General features: G+C 32.2%; 1 protein-coding gene across 1 annotated transcript in view; it reads left to right on the top strand.

The window, feature by feature from the left end:
• LOC139499674 (structural maintenance of chromosomes flexible hinge domain-containing protein 1-like) overlaps positions 1–16909 on the top strand; it is a 75975-nt gene that overhangs the window by 7454 nt on the left and 51612 nt on the right. The window contains exons 4-15 of the mRNA XM_071288432.1: positions 2991–3073; positions 3770–3906; positions 4647–4785; positions 5626–5745; positions 7379–7542; positions 8610–8712; positions 10518–10731; positions 11666–11786; positions 12001–12060; positions 14127–14250; positions 15825–16019; positions 16381–16494. Coding sequence (XP_071144533.1) covers positions 2991–3073; positions 3770–3906; positions 4647–4785; positions 5626–5745; positions 7379–7542; positions 8610–8712; positions 10518–10731; positions 11666–11786; positions 12001–12060; positions 14127–14250; positions 15825–16019; positions 16381–16494 — 1574 coding nt within the window. The remainder of the gene's footprint in view (positions 1–2990; positions 3074–3769; positions 3907–4646; positions 4786–5625; positions 5746–7378; positions 7543–8609; positions 8713–10517; positions 10732–11665; positions 11787–12000; positions 12061–14126; positions 14251–15824; positions 16020–16380; positions 16495–16909) is intronic.

Raw genomic sequence — 16909 nt, 5'->3', positions numbered from 1 at the left:
ACGTTTCCGTCCAAATCAGTGTCACGTGAGCAACATATATTTAGATCTGTAACTCTCCTGTATAGGAGTTACGATATCGCCCTTTGCAGAAATAGATTTGGAGTCAGTTCCTTCACATGATGGGGAAGCAAAGAAGGTAAGTTGTATGTAATATCGTTACAAGAGGACCTTAAATGTATTCCGTCCACCAAAAAGACGTTCGCAACAAAATGTAATGTCATGATAGTAGATGTTGCTAATGTTACTATTACGAATTGGTTTCTTGTGTATTCATTTGATATAAAGTACACCTGCCAATGACATTCTGTATATTTAGAAATTCTAAACCAGACTGTACAATTTTATTACTCCAGGCGTATATTAAACATCACTGTGTGCATACATTTTAACTTTTAAAGATGTTGTTGCTCATGTGACATGTCCAAATGGCGCTAACGTTACTCATTTTTTGGTTTCTTTTGTATTCATTTGATATAAAGTACACCTGCAAATGACATTCTGTATATTTAGAAATTCTAAACCAGACTGTACAATTTTATTACTCCAGGCATATATTAAACATCACTGTGTGCATACATTTTAACTTTTAAAGATGTTGTTGCTCATGTGACATGTCCAAATGTCGCTAACGTTACTCATTTTTGTCTCTGTCACGTTAGCAACATGAAAGTAGGAGACAGAACACAATACTGTAAAATCTGCCATAAGTACACGACTGACAGTACATACAAGTTAAGGGAGGCATGTATGAGTACTATAATCAGATAAACAGAATCCATTACATAAGTACACGACTTACAGTACATACAAGTTAAGGGAGGCATGTATGAGTACTATAATCAGAGAAACAGAATCCATTACATAAGTACACGACTTACAGTACATACAAGTTAAGGGAGGCATGTATGAGTACTATAATCAGAGAAACAGAATCCATTACATAAGTACACCACTTACAGTACATACAAGTTAAGGCAGGCATGTATGAGTACTATAATCAGAGAAACAGAATCCATTACATAAGTACACGACTTACAGTACATACAAGTTAAGGGAGGCATGTATGAGTACTATAATCGGAGAAACCGAATCCATTACATAAGTACACAACTTACAGTACATACAAGTTAAAGGAGGCATGTATGAGTACTATAATCGGGGAAACCGAATCCATTACATAAGTACACGACTTACAGTACATACAAGTTAAGGGAGGCATGTATGAGTACTATAATCGGAGAAACAGAATCCATTACATAAGTACACGACTTACAGTACATACAAGTTAAGGGAGGCATGTATGAGTATTATGCATCGGAGAAACCGAATCCATTACATAAGTACACAACTTACAGTACATACAAGTTAAAGGAGGCATGTATGTGTACTATAATCAGATAAACAGAATCCATTACATAAGTACACGACTTACAGTACATACAAGTTAAGGGAGGCATGTAATAGTACTATAATAGGAGGGACAGAATCCATTACGTAAGTACACAACTTACAGTACATACAAGTTAAGGGAGGCATGTATGAGTACTATAATCGGAGAAACAGAATCCATTACATAAGTACACAACTTACAGTACATACAAGTTAAAGGAGGCATGTATGAGTATTATGCATCGGAGGGACTGAATCCATTAAGTAAGGACATGTTAAAACAGCAGAGTTCGTGAAAACTGTTATGGTCCTTCGGGGACTGACAAAGCAAGATTATTTTTCAGTCCTATGAAATTTCAGCCAGTCCTAAACACTCTGTCAATTTTAACCTGATTTATTGAAAAATGACTTTATTATTATTAGTTTTATTTTTCGCAGCCACGGACAAATTAACAAAGAAGGATCAGTTCTGCTCTTCTGATAATTCTTATTTAAAGTTATCTTCACTATCCATTTCATCTTTTGAATCACTTTCTCAGTATTTATTATCTCCATAGAATTGTTCAATCGCTGATTGTTTGCCGGGGATGGCTACATGAACAAATTTAGCAGGCCATATGTAGATCAGCACTTTGGTCTTTTCCGTAGTTTGTTTATAATAGGAAACCAGTACTGGAAATTAGCAGCAGGTACATCTGATGACGGATGTAAACACATATTAGAATTAGTTGCGGTTCAACTAATTTACGATAAAAAAAGGCACTGCAACAGCCGTTTTTACATCGGTTATAGGGACCGTCACTAGCTTTCAAAATACTGGTCCGAGACCGACAGGACAAACCATTTTCGTGAACTCTGTGAATAGTACATACAAGGGTGTTAGTAAAAAAATGTAAAAAAATGTTCTCCGTTGTTAACTTACAATGCATGCTGCTGCCTTTTTTTTTAATTGTGTAAAAGTTGTAAATCAGAGTTTTGTCACTGCCAAAATATTTTTACTGTAACATTACCTGTTAAGTACAAATTTGGTTTAAAAAATCCTGGGTTTATCATATGTAAACCACATTTGAATGTACAAAGAACTATAATATTCTATTGGGCTTAAAAACATACTTTGACAATTCCATTCTGAATTTTATTTGGCATAGTAAAAATCAAATGTCCAAGAAAAATCAGTTTTCCTCAATTTTGCAAAAACATTTTACCCACAAAAAATAATTCATGTCCAGTATTATGCTATCCTTTGGAACATGCATGAATCATTTGCATCAGGACACTAATCATTAATTAGGCAAGGATACATACTCATTTACGGGGAGTGTAAACACCAGTTCTTCCAATGTACAAACAATAGAAAAAATGTGACTTTTACAGGCATAGATTTAGGCAGTGTATACATGTACAGATGTATGTGCCACTCCACCCTTCTTTTAAAATAATAAAAAAAGGGTCAGATTGCAGCCAAGTTTTGTGTCAAGTAAGGTCCACTCCTACATTATTCTCAGAATGCATGTATTGCCTAAACAAGAAACCTGTTATAGATATTTTAAGTACTAATGTAATTTTAGTTGATAAATCTATTTGCCTTTTTTCTGTTTTAGCCTATGCCTTTGCTGAGTTGATAGATAATGCTCTGTCTGCAACAGCTAACAATGATGGGCCCAGAAAAATAGAACTCAGATTGGTAGGTATAAGCCTGAGGCAATCAAAATCATTAGTAATTTATAATTAATGTGCTTTTAAAAAATGTTTTATGGAAAGTTGACCATTGGTTCAAGCATAAATTGAGGCTTAATTATAAATTGTTTAAATGTATGATGCCACTGAAAATGCATCATGAATATTATACATGTTTTTGCCCTCTGTACTCATGGCTGTACAATTTCATGATTGAGGTGAAGAGGTGTTTTGAAAAAGTGGCTTTATGTTCTTTGATACATTATATAATTTTTTTCATAAAAAAAAGGTGCTAAAAAAGACACACAACATTAAAGTTCAAAGAAAAAAGAGTAGTTAGCATCAGTCCAAAATAAAACAGTTGACACAAGACTACACAAGAGCGGGGCAGGACCTTTTTCGGGACGTCAGGATCAGGTGTTTTTAAGCTCAGGATTTCAGGATAGATTTACCCCTCAGGACCCCTCCGACCCCCCTCTTCTTTGATACATTAAATGCTGTTTTTCATAAAAAAAAAAAGTGCCATAAAAGACAAACAACATTAAGGTAAAAAAGAAAAAAGATAAGTTGGTATCAGTCCAAAATAAAACAGTTAACACAAGACTACACAATATAAACCTCACAATAAAATGGATTTGGGGGGGGGGGGGATTACATTACCTCTTATTATGAGTAAAAATAAGAATTTTATTTATTATTGTAGCATTTTGATGAGAAGAATCCCAAAGATAATTGTATATTTGTGATAGATAATGGGAAAGGTATGACGCCTCGTCAGCTCAATAACTGGGCGATCTACAGACTGTCAAAGTTTATACGTAAAGACAAACGAGATAAAGTGTGAGTAGCCATACCTCTGGGTCTTTATATCTTAAATGTGACAATTTGCTATGGGTTACCTGTTGTCAACTCATTTAATACTAGTTAATCTGTTAACTGTCAGTATATATTACTGTCTCATTCCAGACTTAGGCGTGCTGGGTCACGTTAAAATTGTATTGAATATTTTTTTGCAATATCCATTCACAACACTTCACTCAGAAATTCCCATTAAATCATTAAAGATATTACCTTAACTTGCACGTTTCTTATCTACAACACCAGTTTTCATTTTGAATTAGTTTGAAAATATGCTTCAAATGTAATAGTAAGTGATAAAAATATGTTTAAAAATAGTTGTTTTTATGCCCCACCTACGATAGTAGAGGGGCGTTATGTTTTCTGGTCTGTACGTCCGTTCGCCCGTCTATCTGTTCATTCCTCCGTGTGTCCTTTCGTCCCGCTTCAGGTTAAAAGTTTTTGGTCAAGGTAGTTTCTGATGAAGTTGAAGTCCAATCAACTTGAAACTTAATACACATGTTCCTTATGATATGATATTTCTAATTTTAATGCCAAATGAGTTTTTTTACTGCTATTTCACGGTCCACTAAACATAGAAAATGTTAGTGCGAGTGGGGCATCCGTGTACTGGGGACACATTCTTGATGTTGATATTTTATGGTTGAATTACTTACGTATGTGAATTTTCAAACTGGAATTCCCATATTTTATATTTAATTGATTTTGACTTTATATTATAGGAGTTTTATAGAGACAGAGGATGAAGATTCTAACAGTTCCCTGATACAGCCTAATGTTCCCCTTTCACTTAACAGTGATATATCCTACTTTGGTGTCGGTGGGAAACAGGCTGTGTTCTTTATTGGTACTTCAACCAGGGTAGGCTATATGTAATATCTGGGCTATTCCATTCAAGGGAAACTGGAGGGTAGATAGGAGTTTTCTTTCGTCCTCTCCAACTTTCATTTTAAAGGAAAAGTCCTCAACAGTATTTGAAAAGGTCGGACTTTTGGATCATAGTGATCTCAATAGAACTCCTATTTTAAAATTTTAATGTAATTTTTCCCCCCTTGGCTACAATATAAAAATAAAAAGATGTTGTATAATTGCCAATGAGACAACTCTCCTCATAATCCCAAATGGCACAGAAATTAAAAAAACTATAGGTCACTGTTCAGCCTTTAACAATGAGTAAAACCTGTACCGCATAGTCAGCTATAAAAGGCCCTCAAATGACAAATGTAAAACAATTCAAACAGGAAAGAATGCCGCCTGATTTATATAAAAAATAATGAACAATAAACAAAATATATATGTACAGCAACTAATGACAACCCCTGAATTTCAAGATCCTGACTTCGGACAGGCAAATACAGAATGTGGCGAGAAAAAACTAGTTTGAAGGCACCAACTCTCCCCCAACCTGGGACAGAGGTTTAACAGTTCAACATAAAAACAAACTATAAAAATCAGTTGAAAAGTGTTTAACTCATCAGATGTATATTTTGATGTATCTGACCTCAGTCAATATTGAGTCTTTCCTGTAAAAAAAGGTTACACTTCTCTAATATTCTCATCTTACGTCTATAGAATAAACTTTCACGCCACCTACACAATTTTATTGAAAATAGCTTTTTTTTATGTTAAATTACACTATAGTATTAAACATAATTTCCCCAGAGTTTATCAATGTATATTATTTTCATCTTTATTTATCAGATGATATCCAAAGCTAGAGAGTCTAAGGATGTACATGAGCTGACCATATCTAAGGAAGAGTTTCAACAGAAAGAACTTAACCAAGAGGCAATCTACAGTGGCTTTATACATAATAGAAAGGTATAGATATATTAATGCAATCATTATGTACTAATGGTTCTGATTGGAGGACAACAAGTGTTAGGTATAGATATATTAATGCAATCATTATATACTAATGGTTCTGATTGGAGGACAACAAGTGTTAAATTCTTTAATGCAATCATTATGTACTAATGGTTCTGATTGGAGGACAACAAGTGTTAAATTCTTTAATGCAATCATTATGTACTAATGGTTCTGATTGGAGGACAACAAGTGTTAGGTATAGATATATTAATGCAATCATTATATACTAATGGTTCTGATTGGAGGACAACAAGTGTTAAATTCTTTAATGCAATCATTATGTACTAATGGTTCTGATTGGAGGACAACAAGTGTTAAATTCTTTAATGCAATCATTATGTACTAATGGTTCTGATTGGAGGACAACAAGTGTTAAATTCTTTAATGCAATCATTATGTACTAATGGTTCTGATTGGAGGACAACAAGTGTTAAATTCTTTAATGCAATCATTATGTACTAATGGTTCTGATTGGATGACAACAAGTGTTAAATTCTTTATCTACATGTCTGTAACTTAAAGAAGCTGATTTCGGTAGATAAATTCAATTTGAAAAAGTAAAACTCACTTTTGACGTAGACCAATCTTCAAATACAATACAGCTATCATTCTTTAAATTTTGTTATTAAGAAATATGTTGATCCCTTTTTGATTTAGATTAAAAAGAAATGAATAAGGGACGACATCAAAAAATCAATGAAGGATAAAAAACTTAAATCAAATAGTTTGGGGGTGGGGGTCAAAATTGCTGCAAATTTTGTTCAATTGACATCGATTTTATATATATCCTTATTGGGTCAATCCTTTTTCCCAAATTAAGTTAAGAGGAGGGGTAAGGGGGGCAGTGAAAAAACTATATGAAGTAAGTTTTTTTATCCTACATTGAACTTTTGATGTCATCCCAAAACAATGAAGATAATTATTCAGCAAATCAAACTTGCTACAGACCAAATGCTATTGTAAATTAATAATACCTTTACAAAGGACTTGTTAACTATTTCTTTAATTGTCCCACTACCTTGTCAAATTTTATACTGCACTACAAAATAAGACTTCTGGTAATTTGGTATCAATATCAATGTGAGCATGCTTTATTTTAGAATGTGTTTTGTTAAAGTCAATAGCTCCTCAGCTCCCTGTTAAACACTTTACTCTGTTTGATGTAATCTTTGTCACATACATGGGACCGAAATACATGCATACTGTAAATACAGAAATTTATGCTAGGTTTTTATTATTGCGAAAAATGCAACAGAGTTGTAAACGCAATAATTTAAACTCGCATTTTGAAACATTTCATATGAATTAAACAGAATGTTTCTCAAAATCATAAAAATTAAAATCACATTTAAGTCTAAAATGACAAAATCACAATAATAAATGCACACAATAATTTCTGAATTTACAGTATTATTAAACATCCTGCTGAAGCCTGCCTCAAGGTGCAAGATTGTTTCTATGTGCAGAAAACCTATTTAAAGCCTTGGGCTGTTCTGAGGTTGCTGTCTCTTGGACACTTTCCTTGTTGTCATTCTCTATTTTCTATATATATTGTATGTTGTAATACTATTGACTATTTTATAAGCCAGGAGATGCCAGCCATATTTCTACAGACGATGAAATTGTGAGAAATGTTATCCATGAAGAAAAGAAGAGAGAAAATTTTACAGTGGTACAAATCAAAAATATAAATCCTGACCATCTTAGTTATCTCAAGTGTAGAATCAAAGATTGGACACGACAATTAGCGTAAGTCATTATTTGGACATGACAATTGGCATATGTTATCATTTGGGTACAACATTTAATATAACAGTGTTTTCCTTTTTTCACTAAGGTAAGGTGGGTGTTTTAAAAAAATAACTTGCAACCGGGTGTTTTTTTTTTTAAAAGTCCAACCTTTTTTAATTTACTGTGGGTGCACGTGGGGGTCACAGAAATAAAGATTAGTATAATATTCACATTTTATGGATTTAACAAACATAAATAGAAGTAGTCATATTAATTGTCAAATATTCTTTGATTTTATTTTTTCAAAAATTTATCTCGTTTATCTCTTCTTTCATTTACAATTTTATGCATCAGCATGGATTTAAGGCCTTTCGATCCAGGTTTCTGTTCTGTTTCTTGCTTTTGTGCCGTATTTTTGGCACACAGAACAGTAGTATCCTTCCTCTGTGACTAGTCTTGCTCATACTTTGTCTTCACTTGCGTGTCTTTTCCGTTGTTTGGTTGACTTTTGTTCAATTTCCACAACTTCAACATTACTATAAATTTTATTTAACTTATTTGGTCTAGTATTTTCTTTATCATCATCGTCATCTTGCTTTCTTTTCCCCCCGATTGATTAATGAAAACATTGAAATTTGACGATTGGACGCCATCTTTGTCAATGAAAACAAGGCGGGATTAGTATTCAAATTTTAACGGTACGGAACCGAAAAAAATCCGGATTTTGAAAAAAAAGCCGACCACCTCCTAAAATCGAAAGGTGGTCGGCTTTCAAAAGAAGGTGGTCGGCACACCCGGCTTAAATGCCGAATGGAAAACACTGTATAATTTGTAAGTTGTTATGAAGAAGTGAAAATTAGTTGAATGTATTATTTGGACAATAAAACAATTGAAAATTATATAGAAGTAGTGAATCCTTAAGGTCAAAAATTTATTGTTATTATTTCATGGCCAGTAACATGCCACTGAAAAAGATATTAACACTAATGTATATTGAAGAATTGCCTTTTTACACAAAAATTATCTTTCACAATTCTTATGTTCTGTACAAATGCCTAATGATGCAAAGTTTCACTATTTTGTAGACATATTTACCATTATTACATACATGGACCACAGGGAAACATTGATGAGTCCTCGGTAAAAAATAATAGAGCTCCAAGTCCCTTCCAGAATATTGATATAGAGGTTAGTATGTAGGAACTATGTAAATTTTAGGTGGACTAAATATTGGTCAGATATATCCAGGCACTATTTCTGAATGTTTAAATACTGAGTCTGTAATCTTTGAAAATATCTTTCATTGTGAACAAAAGGCAGGAAATTATCATTTATTAAGTTAAGTTGCTAAGAAATATATTTGTCTCTTTTATTTAATTTGATATTAATGATTTTGTATTTTACGTTTTAGTGTCTATAAATATTTATATGAATACTTTCACACATGTGAAGAATATAGTTACTTAAGGGCATACGATACAATTTTGATCCTGTATTTACAGTTTGATGAAAATTTTCATAAAGGCTATTTTCTTCCTGATTAAATCAAATATGTAATAAAAAACATACCTTCCTGTGCTACTTTTTGAGTTACATGAGGTTGAAATTTTGTATATTTGCTCAAAATTCAGATTTGTGGCCGTATTTTTTCTTTCGAAAGAAAGACATAACTTTTTTGTTTTAAAAGATAAACACAAATTGTTTTTTGTTAAATAATTTGTAATTTCTGTATTTTATAAGTATCCTAAAAATCTATGCTTTTTTTATTCAGAAATAACTCATATTTATCAAATGGTCATTAATTGAGAAAAAAACGTCATTTTTTGCTGTATATTTATCAAAATTAAAAAAATTGCACTATTTACAGTTTTATACAATTTGGTCTACATAATCTCTCTGTAAAATGAAACAAAATGTTGTTTTAAAAAATAGGGGTCCATGCACTCGTTTTCAAATTAAATCAGTTTGAATGATAAAAATCAGTCGAAAAATGCATCTTTTCCTGATATGTCACAGTTTGACGTCGCGAAAATAACATTTTACATTAGCAACGTCATTACCTCCCCTGTAACTGTATCGTATGCCCTTAAAGGAAGCACCTGTTTGCAAGTGAAAAAACGTTTTGAATAAAGTTCTATCTTTTTAATCAAAGTTATTGAAAAATTTTGATGAAAAGTTATATTAAATATGACAATACATTTCTGTGATGAAACTACAACTAACAAACTGAAAATTGTGATCGTTAGAGAAAAATATTGAAATTAAAATGCAAACTGTCCTGGGTAAATCGATTTTGTTCAAATGACAAAAATAAGATGAACAAACTAAAAATTGTTGTTTGAGAAATGTTGAAAATGAAATACTGACCGATTGATTTAACTGGAATAGATTTAGTGCAAAAAATTAACACTTTCCACATTTAAGTGACTAATTTGATATGAGATACTTTCGTCAACAAAATGATGAGCTCTAGCAAAATCACTGGTTAATGATATTCCAAAATATACTATGGGTCATCGACAATTTATTGACAATTTTCATTGACAAGGCATTTCATAGATGACATTGCATTATTGAAGATCATGTTGACTTTTGGTGATGTTGGTTTGCTGTTCCACATTTTGTTTCATTTTAGAATTGAATGCTTCTTTTTGTAAATTTATTGGGGTGTAAAAGTGTTGACCAAAGTAAATTCTGTATGAAGTGCCGAAGCCCTTCATTCTAAGAATGTAGGCACGGTCAAAGCTTATAAAACCCTATAAAATTACTAAAAGAAGCATTCAATACTTATAATGACATTTTTTAGCTAGGATCACGAAAACTTTTTATTTACCTGTGCACTTTATTGCGGAAGCTCATGTCATCATGAATGTTACAATTCATTTTGAAATGACTGTTGATTTTAGAATGTCGTGAGATTCATGTAAGCCAATCATAATAACATTTTACAATGAAATATACATGTAATGTAATTATTCCTATTTGTGTTACAGGTGAAATTATTTATGCCAAAGCAGACAGTTCCACAAGTTATAAATCTGCGAGACATTGATGACGACATGCAGACTTTATATGTGAGATCTGGTGCTAGTGTGTTCGACTTTAAAGCTACCGTGGAAGGATCGGGAGTCGTGGAGGGAATTATCAGATATCATCCGTTCCTGTATGACAAAGAAACATTTCCATCTGATATGAATGACCCCAGGAGTAAGTTTTGACCTTTAAGTCGTCTTATATGAATGACCTCAGAAGTAAGTGTTGACCTTTTTAAGTCCTTTGATATGAATAACCCATGCTTTGCTTTGAAGAGACATTTTTAACAAACAACAAAAATATTAAGATTTTTATATTTATATTTTTTTTAAAGACAAATTGATGTATTTAAGAATTGTTCAATTTCTAGAAGGTTAAATGTCAGGAATCAATGTCAAACATGTTGAAAGTCAAGGTGAATTTGTAAAACAAGTTCCATCCTATAGAATATAAAAAAAGATGTGGCATGCATATGGTTGCCAATGAGACAATCCACCAAAGTTCAAATGGATTTAAGCAATTATTGCCAACTGTAAGGCCTTCAGTAATGAGAAAAAATCAATACTGTATGGCTGGCTCCCTTATTTGTGACCAATACTATAGAAGGGTTGAAAGGAATTCCAGATTTTGGTTCCCTTTTTATAAGTGCATTCATGTAGTCTAAACCCTTATACTACTGGCTTGATAGTTCTATATCCAGACCTTATCACTAATTTTAAGAAAATAAAAAAATAGTGCATAGAGGTGAACACTCTGTACATTATCAATGTAAATTTCAAGGGCAATTTATCAAGTAAATTTATACTCAGTTATTTAGATAGGAAAATAGTTTGTACACATATCAACATACTTGTGTAGAAATTAAACTATAGATTGAAAATGACATAATCTGTTTTTAAAATAACCATTAAAATTAATATTATAATTAGAGTATGTTTATTATTTTAGTTGATGGACAAAGAAGATATTTTCATTTAAAAATATTCCATCCATTGCTTATATGCTCCATTGATGCATAACTTTTTACATTGAAAATGCCTGCAATCTGTACTTTTAATGCCCTCAGTGCTTTGATTCTTGAATGTCTGACATACATTGTTTATTATAGGTGAACCTGAAGTGTTTGATGAACATGATTATGCTGCCAATGACAGACCAGGAAGGGGAAGGAGACCAATATTTGAGTGTTACTGGAATGGCAGACTTATTCCATATACATCTATAGAAGAGTAAGTTTCAGAGTCCGATCCAGAAATTTGATTGGTTAAAACTTTTCAGTGTTCCTAATTCCAATTGGAAAGTAAAATAAACGTGAATCCATAATTTTTCTTTACAAATTGTACTCTTGAATGTGATTAACAGCTTAACAAATTTGATTGGACAGAGGAAAATTGCAAATTAAGATAGTAATTATTATGTTGAATGTACTCAATTTTTTTCCAGTTTTGAATGGTGTGCAGAACCAAAAAAAGGGAAAAACTTACCATTGGAATGTTACAACAGGTATGTAAATCATAATGTTCAATTTTCTGTTCCTGTATCTACTGCATTATGGGTATTGCAAATTTTTTCAATGGCCAATTAAACCACTGGCTGAGTATTGCAAATATATATCTAAGACCTCACATTCTGATACTTGATTCATATATTTGTATGTAGCTTTTCCTGTCATTGCATTAGTTAATCATAATTTTGGTTTGTCATGTTTAAATCTCAATAATAAGTTCTGAATTTACAGTATATTGTTTTACTTATCTTTTACATGATTTCTCACATATTTCCTGATTATATATTACTATTCAGACTAAATTATGAAAATTTAATATATATTTTTTGTTAAACTGATTGATATAAGTTACTGTAAACCAACTTATTTTAGTGGAAATTTTATTTGTATTGAGCCCTTTCCATCCCAATTGGCGGTGGTTTAATTTTGCAAATTTCAAATTCACTTTATCTTGTTAGAAAAGGAAAGATCTAAGAATTAAATTTACTTAATAAAATTTTGTTAAAACTATGTTCTTCATCTTAAATATCCACTAAACTATTTGCCATTTCAATTTGTTATACTTCACGTTAAAATGCCATATTTTGATTGGCTAATATTAGGGTGTTAATTTACTCTATCACATGGCTAAGAAGGTGACAATGTTTTCACTGTGGTTGACAATGTTTTCCTCAGGATAACAATCTGCTCTATCACCCTCTCATCTTTGTGTTATTTATTAACCGGATTTTTGTGACAAAAATGTCGGTTATTGACTTGGGGATCCGGCCGGGCTTGGGGGCGAGCGGGCGGGCGGGCGGCAATCAAATGTTGTCCGTGCGTTAACTCATGAACCGTTCAACCAAAGCTTTTAAAATTTTAATATGTTGTTACTGACAACTAAATGAAGGTCAAGTTCAATAATGGCGATTTTGACTTTTACCGTTCAGGAGTTATGGTTCTTGAAAGATTGAAAAATGGAGTTTCCAGTCGTGTCCGTGCATTTACGCATGAACTGTTCTACCAAAGCTTCCCAAATTTTAATATGTTGTTACAGATGACAAAATGGAGGTCAAGTTCAATAATGACGATTTTGACTTTTACGGTTCAGGAGTTATGGTTCTTGAAAGATTGAAAAATGGAGTTTCCAGTCGTGTCCCTGCATTTACGCATGAACTGTTCTACCAAAGCTTCCCAAATTTTAATATATTGTTACTAATGACAAAATGAAGGTCAAGTTCAATAATGGCGATTTTGACTTTTACCGTTCAGGAGTTATGGTTCTTGAAAGATTGAAAAATGGAGTTTCCAGTCGTGCCCGTGCATTTACGCATGAACTGATCTACCAAAGCTTCCCAAATTTTAATATGTTGTTACCGATGACAAAATGGAGGTCAAGTTCAATAATGACGATTTTGACTTTTACGGTTCAGGAGTTAAGGTTCTTGAAAGGTTGAAAAATGGTGTTTCCAGTTGTGTCCGTGCATTTACGCATGAACTGTTCTACCAAAGCTTTCAAAATTTTAATATATTGTTACTGATGACAAAATGGAGGTCAAGTTCAATAATGACGATTTTGACTTTTACCGTTCAGGAGTTATGGTTCTTGAAAGATTGAAAAATGGTGTTTCCAGTCGTGTCCGTGCATTTTCTCATAAACCATTCAACCAAAGCTTTTGAAATTTTTATATGTTGTTACTAATGACAAAATAGAGGTCAAGTTCTATAATGACGATTTTGACTTTTACCATTCAGGAGTTATGGTTCTTAAAAGATCGTAAAATGATGTTTCCATTCACCTTGTTGCATTTACTAATGAACCATTCAATCTAAGCTTTTCAAATTTTAATATGTTGATACTGACTACAAAATTGAGGTCAAATTTGATATTGACGATTTTCACTTTCAGCATTCATCAGTTATGGTTCTTGTGATATTGCCAGGACACAAATAAATGTTAATAAATCCGGTTTGCTGTCGTTGTGACAGCCTCTTGTATAGTATTAAAATAAATAACCATTCATGTGTCTGCTAGCAATAATAGAATTAAGAATGAACAATTAAGAATATTTTTTCTCTTCAGGATTTCTGGTGTATTGTTTACAAATGACCATTTCCAAGTCAGTACTAATAAGTTGACCTTTATTGACCTTGAAATGAGAATGAAGGAGAAGAACACAGCGTATCATAGAATACACAATGGACAGGTGACTACTTATACGAGAGTCTATATATTTTATGGGCTTGTTGTGTTGGTTGATTGCTGTCTCATTCATGCATAACCTTAATTTACGTTTTTGTCGAGCCTTCGACTTAAGTCGAAAAAGCGAGACTAAGCGATCCTACATTCCGTCGGCGTCGTCGTTGGCGTTGTCGTCGTCGACGGCGTCCACAAATATTCACTCTGTGGTTAAAGTTTTTGAAATTTTAATAACTTTCTTAAACTATGCTGAATTTCTACCAATCCTGGACAGAAACTTGTTTATGATCATAAGAAAGTATCCAGAAGTAAATTTTGTAAAAATAAAATTCCATTTTTTCCGTATTTTACTTATAAATGGACTTAGTTTTTCTGCGAGGAAACATTACATTCACTCTGTGGTTAAAGTTTTAAAAATTTTAATAACTTTCAAAAACTATCCTTGATTTGTACCAAACTTGGACAGAAGTTTGTTTATGATCATAAGATAGTATCAAGAAAAAAAATTTGTAAAAATAAATTTCCACTTTTCCGTATTTTACTTATAAATGGACTTAGATTTTCTGCGAGGAAACATTACATTCACTCTGTGGTTAAAGTTTTTAAAATTTTAATAACTTTCATAAACTATCCTTGATTTGTACCAAACTTGGACAGAAGCTTGTTTATGATCATAAGATAGTATCAAGAAGAAAATTTTGTAAAATTAAATTTTCACTTTTCCGTATTTTACTTATAAATGGACTTAGTTTTTTTGCCAGAAACAAAACATTCACTCTGTGGTTTAAGTTTTTAAAATTTTTATAATGTTCTTAAACTATCATGGATTTCTACCAAACTTAGACAAAAGCTTGTTTCTGATCATAAGATATTATTCAAAAGTAAATTTTGTGAAAAAAAAAATATCACTTTTTCCGTATTTTACTTATAAACACGATAAATGGACTTAGTTTTTCTTCCAGTTAACATTACATACAGTCTGCAGTTAAAGTTTATAAAACATTTATTAGATTCATAAATTATCCTGAATTTTTTTACCAAACTTGGAAGCTTCTTTCAATCAAAAGACAGTATCGAGAGGGAAATTTTTATTGATGCTTTTCCTCATTTTTGTTGAGTCTGCGATTGAAAGCAAAAGTAGGCGAGACACTGTGTTCCGTGGAACCCTTACGAATTTTTTCATTAACTGTGGGGAAATAATTTTGCGTTCTAATAAGGATTGATGTATGAATTGATCAATAAAATTGAGAAAGGAAATGGGGAATGTGTCAAAGATTTTCTTTAACAAACTAAAATTACTATAATACAAAGATATTGATGTTAATGAAAATCCAAGACTGTTGTTTCAATTCAATTTGACTGTTTTAAGTATATGGCAAAAGAAATATTTTGGTTGACATGTTCATTTTGGTGTCAAGTTTTTTTTTTGGTGCAACATGGTGACCTCACATTTCAAAGTTTTCTATTTACTTTTGCATCAACTAATTAACATGTATTTTGAAAAGAATGAAGAATGTTTAGTATTGATCATGATTTAGATTATAACTTCTTCCTGACCATGTGAACATCTTTTTACATTAGGAAAAGAGAACAGCTATAGACAAGGAGTTTCTACAATGGCTTAAGGAATGTCATGAACATTGTGATAAACAGATACATTTCACAGAGTTCAAAGGTCAGGTAGTGCGTGCTGATTTACCTAAACAGAGACAGACTCCATGGGCAGAGTTTCAACAGGTTGAATGGGATGGGAAAATCTTTAAGAAAGGGCAATTGGTTAGTGTATAATTTTTATCATGCTAATAGTTATATTACAAGCCGCTCCATACACACAATTGATAGTCATTAACACTAAGAAATCTTTTTTAGCTAAGAATAAATTAAACATAGTGTATAAGCATAAATGGTATAAAATGATATCTAAAGATATATGAACATGTGCTAGTTCTATACGAAAGAAATATTTACTGGAATTAACTGTTGTTCTACATGTACCATAATAAAAAATACCCATACATTATTTACACTGCTCTGAACAGAACATTTGAAAGATTTTAATTGAATTGTAGAAGCAGAGTTACCCAATCATGACCAATACTGCTGGGAACAATTAAACGATTTTATTATTATATTGTAGGTAAGAATTACCCGTACATTACCAACATTGCTCGGAACAATCAAACGATTTTATTTGTACGGAGAGTATGAAGGTGATGTCTTTGCTACTGGTGGTGATTTAGAGGTCATACAGGTATGTAAAGGTCATATAATAATTTTCGTGACCTAGTCTTAATTTAATAAAAGTTCCCTTGATAAAACAAAATCAATTAAATGTTGCTTGCTTGATGTCCAGTGGCAAGTATTTTATGCATATTGGGGACAAGAAACACATACAGCAGTAACATTGGTATTTTCAGCAATGTAGGACGACAGTCATGATAAGGTGGGAAATTTAAGACTACCACACAGTATTTACAAGGGCAACAGACCACCTTCTGATCCCTCAAACAGTTGTTGTATGGTTCTAGGCACTATCTCTGAACAGATTTACAGAGTAACTGTTGGTGCACATTTCTACATCCTGGAAGACCCTAAATCTTGATAGACATGCCTTAGTTTGATTACAATTTCTCATGTGTTGCAGGAACCATGATCCCTATATGTTG

Source organism: Mytilus edulis, chromosome 12 (assembly GCF_963676685.1).
Source record: "Mytilus edulis chromosome 12, xbMytEdul2.2, whole genome shotgun sequence".
Lineage (NCBI taxonomy): Eukaryota > Metazoa > Mollusca > Bivalvia > Mytilida > Mytilidae > Mytilus > Mytilus edulis.
Note: the sequence above shows the minus strand (reverse complement) of the source record. Positions and strands in the feature narration are given on the sequence as shown.